Source organism: Choloepus didactylus, chromosome 6 (genome assembly GCF_015220235.1).
Source record: "Choloepus didactylus isolate mChoDid1 chromosome 6, mChoDid1.pri, whole genome shotgun sequence".
Lineage (NCBI taxonomy): Eukaryota > Metazoa > Chordata > Mammalia > Pilosa > Megalonychidae > Choloepus > Choloepus didactylus.
In genome coordinates, this window is record NC_051312.1 from 5,757,037 (window position 1) to 5,766,115 (window position 9,079).

Consider the following 9,079-nt stretch of genomic DNA (forward strand, 5'->3'; position numbering starts at 1 on the left):
TCCAATGCAACAGGGATTACCACCAGGAATGAAATGGTGCAGAATGCTCCAGAACACTGGGCCCAGCTGGACCTCTGCAAGAGCTCCTTCTTTCTAAAAGGGCTGCCTTCTGCAACCCGGGCATGAGAGTGAACATTTCATGTGAGATGTTGGCTCCCACTACTGAACAGACCAAAGGACCAGGTTAAAAAAAGTTCCTGATAAAAAAAAAAAAAAGAGGATTACTTAAGACCCAAAAGAAGGTTTCCAACTTAGACAGAACTGAGTCTTGCCTGGATTAGGGTGGAGGAAAAGAGTTCCTGAGAGAAGATGACAGTTTGGGGTAACTCCCAAGGGAATCACTGCCTCGGAAAATATGTTCTCTGACAGTGACATTAGGCTTGTAACTCGACTCCCGTTTATCTAGGAGACACACCCCAAGAGGACCCAAAATAGCCCGACTTTTTTTTCCCCCCACCCTATTCGGTCCTGCACCTTCTCGCCCTGGGTCAGCCATAGGGCCTCCTGAAGCCTCAGTTTCCCACTCTGGAAATGGGGTTGAGGACAGTCATCGTGACACCACCACAGCGCCATCACTCAGATGAAATGGCAGCATGTCTGGGAGCTGCGAACCACACATGAAGGTGAGCTGCAGCCCCCGAGTCTGGCTACTAAGTCACAAGCCGGTATCAGGCAGGGAGTTTGCCTTTTTTTTCTCCATTTTTTATTTTGGAAAATATTCCATTTCCATCGCCCCAAAAGGAAACCCCATACCCTTAGTAGTCACTCCCCATTTCCCCTGCTCCCCAGCCCCTGGCAACCACCAATCGGCTTTGGCAGGTGTTTTTAAAAAGGAGCTGGTAGAGTATGGGGTTTTTCTTTCTAAAAAGATTTTATTATAGATCAAATATAGTACTGGACTGTGCATGGGTCGGGGGTTGGAACGCTTGTTATAGGAGCGTTTTAGCCCCTTCCCTGCTGCCCACTGGCTGGAAGGACCTTTTGCAAAATCCTTCCCCTCTCTGGTTCTTATTTTGCTCCTTTGTGAATAAGGGGCTGCAAGGAGGCCTCCGAGGTCCTGTCCGACCCTACCCACTTTGTATGAACTAGAATGACCCAGTCAACATGCCTACAAGCTTAGCCTCGGGAATACCAGTCCTGCCCCACGGGCTCTGCCTGGGACTGGGTGAGGGCAGGTGAGCACTGCCCACAGAGCTACCTGCTCCCAGGGGCCCTTGGGCAACCCAGTTGGCTTCTCCGAGCCTGCCCAGTTTCCTTACCCATTGGCAATCTTTATTGAAAGCCAGGCTTTGCATCTGGGCTTCTGTGTCAGTAGAGCAGGGAGGACGGCTGGCCCTAGGCTCTGCTGGTGGGATGGAGATGAGGTTTTGTAATAATCCATGGGCTGCAGGCAGATGCCCACCCGTGACTCGGGGTGTCTCTCTCCTACAGATTTCTCTTCCATGGGATTTCGCAGTTACAGGGCAAATGACAGCAGGTGGCACGGAGTCTTACAGCCCTGCACCAAATGTGGTCGGGTTACATGGACGTGGGAGGCCATTCTGGGCTGGACTTTGGAATAAAGCTCTGGTTTATGCACCAGGCGTTGGCCAACCCCTCCTGAGACAGCAAGGCGGACGTCAACCAGGGTGTGGCCTCCCCGCCGGCATCCCCGGCTGCCCCAGTCACACCCTCCACCGGCCGTGCTCCCTGTCTCTGGTACCATCAGCAGGAGCGGAGTCCGATTCGCTTGACAGCGGAGGGGCTCGGCAGGTTTACAGGTGGAATGAACCTCTGCAAGGTGAAAGAAGGAATAAGCTGGGGGAGAGAGGATGGAAGGGGCAGTTGACTGAGGAAGAGGTGAAGGAAAGACGGGACCAGCGAATGGACCCAGGGCCCTCTCATCGACAGTAGAAGCTCCGGCTTCTTTTAGAGAATTAGTTCTTGGCCACCCATCATGTTGTGCTCCATGCAAGCCACCAGGATAAGCTGCCAGCTGCAGACACCTTGCTCTCCTTCACAGAGCTGTTTGGGGAGCGGACAGATGTCAGGCCGGTCACCTCCCAAAGAAACGACCACCAAGGCTGATAAGGGCAAAGCAGACATGAACCAAGGAGTGAGCTAAGACACTGGTTTCAGATAACCACTCTGGAAAGCAGCCGGGCAGGTGACAGGGCTGGGAGATCAGAGTTCAGAGTCCTGGCATGAAACAAGGCTCCGAATTTGGGCCAGCTCATAACTTATGGAAAAAGAGGCTGTTTTGCTTCTGCCCTTTAAAAGATATATATAATATAGTGCAATGACTAAGAGTTTATGTTTTGGGTTCCAGTCCTAATTCTGCTGCTAATTAGCTTTGTGACCCCGGGCAAGCGGCAGTTTCTGAGCCTCAGTTTCCCTGCCTTTGAAATAGGCACAGTGAACATCAAATGTGGTCACGGTTGTAACACACCTAGCACACTTGCTGGCACTCACAAAGGTCTTATCCGGTGCCAGCTGTCACCACGGGCAGCATGTGGTCAGCACGTGGGCTGGCCGGTCCTCATACCTCCCCTGGATTTCCCAAGGGGGGCAGACACTTCTCCCGTTTGCCCGCACCGCTCACTGCCGCCTCTGATGACATCTGGCTGGAGCGATTCAGCTGGCTCAGCCCCACCGGACCAGAGCATGGCCCAAAGCAGCCACCGGGGAAGGTCCCCACGTCTGGGACAGCTCGGGGCCCCCTGGGGAGCCCGATGGTTAGCTGCAGCGCCCCCTGCTGGCCAGCGCTGCCTGTTCCTCTGCCCCGGCCACTCGGCCTGGGAGGTACCAGCTTGGCCGACCAGGTGAACCCAGGCAACTCTGGCCATCTCTGTAAGCCCCGATCTCCGACCCCGTAGCCTGGGCTGGTCACCTAAAGCTTCCGGTGGTTGCTGGGACTGAAATGCCAAGGGACCACGCCACAGGCCTTGGCATCCACTCTGCCCAGCCAGTGTCAGGACAAGCCTGAAAGCAGGCTTCAGGAAAAGGGGGCTGCCCAGGGGGAGCCGGTGCATGGATCTGAGCGGCAGTAGGTTGTGCCTCAGAACCTGCACCCCTATTATACAGCCATGCTGACCACACGTCCCCCCTCCTGGACTTACCAGCCCTCCTGTCCGGGTTCAAATTCCAACTTCAGCACTTGCAAGCTGTGGGGCCTTGGGCCACTCTGTCACATTTCTGGGCCTCTGTTTTACCATCTGGAAAATGGGGGGTCTTGTGGGGATTTAAGGTGCAACGCCCATAAAGTGCCTAGAACAGGGCTTGGGGCATAGGTGGCCCCCAGTGCCCATCAGTGGTCTCTCTCTTTTTCCCACTGTGTCCCAAGAAAGGGCAGCAGGCAGGAAGGGGAAATGCCCCAGCTCACCCCAATTTGGGGTAAGTCCCCCAATATGGCTGCTGCCATCCCCCTTGGTGCCTGCAATTTATCAAGAATCCTTAACATGAAAGCTGCAAATGAGAGTAATTATGTTTAACAGGAGCCACCATCGATTTAAAGCCACAGGGGGGAAGTAATTAGATTTAACAGAAGCGTGGGGGTCCGCGGTCTAGAAAGCCTCCGAGATGGTGTCTTTTTGTAACGGCTTCCCTGGTGACATTTTCTATACCCTCTGTCATTAACGCCAGTCACTGACTGGTGTATGAATTTGGCCTCATTGAAATTCATCAGGCCCAGCCCTGCTCTTCTCGCCCCTGTCTGCACCCTTTGCATCCCATGGCCTTAGCGCTGGGCAGGTGCAGCTGTGTGCCAAATTTGTGGGGCCCCTGGGAGGAGCTGGAGGCATAATAAGAATGGGGTTATGCCAAAGCCCACTAGGAGGCCGCCTTTCTCCTCTGCCTGGGTCTTAGTTTCCTTCTTCCAAGCGTCACTGGATGAGGTCTCTGGTTTGCAGAAACCACTTCCCAGAGGGGGACCCCACCTTCCACGTCCTGACCCCAGCGTTGTCAATCAATGCCCCTGAGACCTCCCACTCACCACGCTACCAGGTAAGGACCTCCCCGAGCTCTCCCACCGCAGACAGCACGCCCTGGCACCAGAGAAGCGCCCAGGGACCCACACACCGGGCCAATGACGTAAGGCACCCCCAAAAGAGAACCAAGCGCCCGCGTCCTGCCTCCCTCCGTCGCACTGGGCTGGGAAGTCGGAGTTTATTATTTCTGCAGCTGGCAAGCTCACGTGCCCCGAAAGTCTCCTGCACAATGACAACCCTGCCAGGTTCCATCTCCGGGGCCGGGCCGGGGCCGCAGGCGAACGCAGAAAATAAAGGGGCGCGCGCGGTGGCGGGGAGCTGGCGGAGCCCGAGGCTGAGGCGCCATCTAGCGGACGCGCCGCGCGCGACTCCCCATTGTTTCTCCCGGGGCGGAGTTCGCGCCAGGCCCCCGTCGGGTGGCAAGTCACCGGGCTAAAAGGGGTCGGGGCACGGGATCTCGAGAAGATACAGCCGGGAAAACGTGAGAGGGTCCGAACTGCAAATTCTAACAGACGGCGTTTAACTCTAGAGCTACGCAGACGCCTTGGGACTTGGGATTGGGGGTGAATGTGGGTTTTTAAGGGGAGGGGGTCTAAAACGTAGGCGAGAAGCAAAACTCGGCGCTCTACAATCTCTGGTCCCGGGGTTCCTGCCCCCCTCCTCACTCCCCGCCTTTCGCCCCTGCTAGCGCCAGGCGCATCCTCTGCGGAGCCCGGAACCCTGGGGGAGGGGCTCCCGTTGTCTCTTGATTTAAAAAATCCAACTCGCCCAGCCAAGAAAGACTCAGTTGGGGAGGAGCTCCCGCGGACCCTCCCGCGAAGCCGGGACCTCCTCTTTCCCCAGATCCGGGCGGCCTGGGCGGGGTCACCCGGGCGGGGACGAGAAGCCTCGGGAGAGGAGGCTGGGGCCGGAGGCGGGGTGTAAGTGGGTGTGTGCGGGGGGCGGAGGGCTGATGCAATTCCGATAAGAAATCCTCGGGCGTCGCGGGCACCTACCCGCCGGGCAGATAAGGCGAGCTATAAAAGGTCACAGCCGGGAGCCGCCACGCCGTCGGAGCAGGAGCGCAGCGCGCCCAGGCGCTCAGAGCGCACGGCGGGCTAGAGGGACGCGGCCACCTCCGGTCGCCGGATCCCCCAGCACGTCCCGGCCTCCTCCAGCCTGCTGCACCCCCGGTGCCTCGAGCCTCGCTCCGAGCCCGAGAGAAGTGCCATGCGGATCGCGCCGTGTGGGCACACCGCGGCCCGCGTCCTGGCCCTGGCCGGCCTCTGGCTAGCCGCGGCGGGTCGCCCGCTAGGCTTCTCGGACGCGGGGCCGCACGTGCACTACGGCTGGGGCGAGCCGGTCCGCCTGCGACACCTGTACACCGCTGGTCCTCACGGCCTCTTCAGCTGCTTCCTGCGCATCCGCGGCGACGGCGCCGTGGACGGCACGCGGGTCCAGAGCGCGCACAGTGAGTGCCTGCGGGACCTCCCACCCCGTCCCCTGCCCGGGCACCCCTCCCCGGCGCCCTCTTCCCTATCCCTCCCTACGCTCCCGTGGGCCCCTCACTCCCGGGAACCCCGAGTCTTGGCACCTCTGCGTCCCGCTCCCTCGCCGGTCCCCCGACAGCGCGCGGAGGGAGGGAGTGATACGAGCCGGCGGTCCCCGCGGATCCCGGCTCTCAGCTGCAGCTTCTTGCTTCCCTCGCGCCCAGGTTTGCTCGAAATGAAGGCAGTGGCGCTGCGGGCCGTGGCCATCAAGGGCGTGCACAGTGCTCTGTACCTCTGCATGAACGCCGACGGCAGTCTGCACGGGCTGGTAGGTGTCCCCACAGGGCGCGGGGGCCTGGATGGGACCCAGGCCGCCTGGCATGCCGCAGCCGTGCCTGCGTGGCGCTTCTCGGGAAAGATCGCAAGGAATAATTAAGCTATGTCCGCTTCCCCGCCCCCCCCTGCGGAAGTGGTCGCCGCCAGTACGGGGAGTGGGAGAGGCGCTTTGCATTTTCAATTGAGCTAAACGCCCGCCCAGCTGGACGGAGAAAACCCGTTCCTCGGCTCCCTTTCATATTAAAACAGGAAAACCCACCTCGGGCTTATGCAGAAGCAGGCTCATCCTGCGTGTGTGTGGTCCTCGCCTATTCCCTCCCTGTGGTTTAAAAAAAAAGTGAATATTTACTACTTGAATCTAAAAAAAGAAAAAGGAAAAAAAAAATCTTCAATTAAGTCAGAAAAAACGGCGCACTTGGGGTTGGCGAGATATTTCAAAAGTTAATTTTATCTCCCCGGGTAACGGTGGGTTGGGATTGCAGACGCGCGAGAATAATGTATTCCGGTGGCGGCGCTGGTCTTCTGCGGGACTCACCTGTACCGTCCACGCTTTTTGTCGCGGGGGCTGGGGCGGGGTCGTAACCGCAGAAGTTTCTGGGCAGGAAGCGCGCGGATGCTGGGTCTCGGGTCGGCGGGGAACAAAGGCTGGGAGTTCAAAGGAACGAGCCCTCCGCCCTCCCGCCGGCTGCCGCGGCTCGGAGGAGCCTGTGTGAGGTCTCGGGGAGCGCAGGGCCCCACACGGAGCCCCGCGCGCGCCAGGCCCGCTCCGGAGCAGGAGCAGGAGCCGGAGGCCGCGGCCCCTTTGTGAACGCAGGCGCAGGGCTTTTCAGCCTCTCCGAGTCGTTTTGTGTCTCCGAGGTCAGTTTATTCAAAGGTTTACGGTGGAGTCCTGTGTGAAAGGAGGTGGCCGGGACTCTGAAAGCCGATTCCCAGAGCCCCTCCAAACCCGCAGAGGCACTTTTTATTAGTTAGACATTTACTTATGACGGGGCAGCGCCGAGGGTGGGCAGACCGGCAGGGGCCTGAGATCTCACCCAGCCCTTCTGCCCTCATCCCGGGTGGGGGTGGGCGGTTTCCACCTCCAGTCTTATATTGTGCCTCTTGATCCCAGCACATGGCTTAGCAAAAATTGAGGACTGTTAATTTGTTTGTTTTTCCCAGAACAGAAATTCCACGTTTTTTCTAGAAACACCAAATCATGTTATTTTCTAAAGAGAGAACGAATGAGATGCTAATTTCCCCCTAAGAACTAGCAGCGTAAAAAGGCCTCTCACATCATTTGATTTTACTTCCCTTGTTTTGGCACCTATTGTTCTGCACTTGCTGGGAGCCGGGAGAACTCGCCCCTGCTGCCCGGTGGTTTTATCCCCCGGCCCGGGCGGCAGTGCGTGGATGGCTGCATCACGAGGCTCGCGCCTTATCGGCACATCGGCATCCACCTGTCGTTCAGTGACCTTTGTAGACTTAGCCAGGAATGAGAGCCGGTGTGTCCCGGCGTTATGTTTACTTCCCAGCCCTGCCAGCTCTGCTCTACCTGGCACTGCCCGGAAGCAGTCAGGACACTTAGCAGTTTGGGACGGGGACCTGCCCATCGGCCCCTCTCAGCCCTTTGGGTATGAACATCCTACGACCGGGCAGTGGTCTCCAGCCACCTACTGGGTGCAGCTGGGTCCCGGGCTTTGGGGCTCCCCTTGATCTTGCTGTCCCTGGCAGCCAGCCTGGAGGTCTCAGTCACCCTGAATGAAAGAGCAGAAGGGGCTGATACTTCTTAACAACCCCATCACACCAGGAAACCTCAATGACTCTCGGAGTTATTCAGGGCCTAGAGGGGGAATAGAGAGATGCTTTAGTGGGGGCTGCACTGGTTATGTGTAATTCTTAATTGAAAGATTAATGATAACTTGGTCTGGGGGTGTTTTCCTGAAATGATAACTTGGTCTGGGGGTGTTTTCCAAGGTGGCTGTTTCAGGGGAATGTGATGAGCTTTTTAATGTTAAAAGTTACATATTTTAATGCAAAGGGTGATGGGACCACATATTCATTATGGAGATTATTGCTAACTGTCTAATAATATGCTTCTTATTAAGGCTGTTTAAAAAGTGAGTTGGTTTAATAAAACATATTAAGGGACCATATAAAGCATACGTAGGTATTAAGTATATACATAAACTATACGTATATGAAATATACCTGGAGTGTAAAATAAAATAGATTTAAAGGCATCTGAACTATAACCAACAGTCTGTATAAAGCAATGCTCAGATGTAGAAACCACAGCTGTGGACATACATGGCTGCATGTGGTTGCAACACGAATGCCCCATGTTTATCCTGTGGGTTTTCCCTAAAGCCTGCTCGGGTCAGACCCAGGAGGAGTGCCCCATGGCACTCACGGCTGTCCATTTTCTCCACAGCCTTGGTACTCTGCAGAAGACTGTGCTTTTGAGGAGGAAATCCGCCCCGACGGCTACAATGTGTACTGGTCTAGGAAGCACGGCCTCCCTGTCTCTTTGAGCAGTGCGAAACAGAGGCAGCTGTACAAAGGCAGAGGCTTTCTGCCCCTGTCCCACTTCCTGCCCATGCTGCCCATGACGCCGGCCGAGCCCGCGGACCCCGGGGATGACGTGGAGTCGGACATGTTCTCTTCACCTCTGGAAACTGACAGCATGGATCCTTTTGGAATTGCCTCCAGACTTGAGCTTGTGAACAGTCCCAGCTTTCAGACATAAGCGAGGCTCCTGGCTGCTCCCTGCCTACCTGTCGTAGGCCAGGGCCCCGGGCTGTGCTTCCCTGCATTGGTGGTGTTGGCCACGCTTCTGCAAGAACCATCCCGGGTCTGGGTTCTCTTTAGCTTTAGGAAGAACTGTTTAGAACTTGTACATATACAGAGCTTAACATTGGCTGTGCTAGTTTCTAGTGCATAGATGTGTCTGATCAGAAAATCATCAGCCCCCCAACCACCCACCAGCTGCCCGAGTCCCCCACCCTGCACCCTTACCACTGCTGGACAAGTTGCTGTGTTGCCTTGGCTCTGCTTGAATACTTCTTCTGGTGGGGAACTCACTACCTTTGGGGAAAGTTCTTACCAAGCTGAAACTCTGGTAGTTCCGTCTCCCATCCTCTCCTGCAGGAGTGGCCCAAAGAAAAGCAATCATGTCAAACTCGTGTGCAGTGGTCAGCTCTGAAATGCAAGGTAAATTTGACTCGACCCTTTAGCCTATGTGAAGACTGACCTCAACTCCGAGGAGCGTTCACGCTCCCCAAGCGCTTTCAGGCCAGAACTGATTTGGGGGGGAGGGAAGCCCCCCCC

General features: G+C 56.6%; 1 protein-coding gene across 1 annotated transcript; it reads left to right on the top strand.

Annotated features, from left to right (window-relative positions):
* The first annotated feature begins 5,174 nt into the window (after positions 1–5,174).
* FGF19 (fibroblast growth factor 19) lies at positions 5,175–8,498 on the top strand. Its single transcript, XM_037839420.1, has 3 exons — positions 5,175–5,415; positions 5,659–5,762; positions 8,184–8,498. The coding sequence occupies exons 1-3, from the start codon at positions 5,175–5,177 to the stop codon at positions 8,496–8,498; spliced, it is 660 nt and encodes a 219-aa protein (XP_037695348.1).
* The last annotated feature ends 581 nt before the right edge of the window (positions 8,499–9,079 follow it).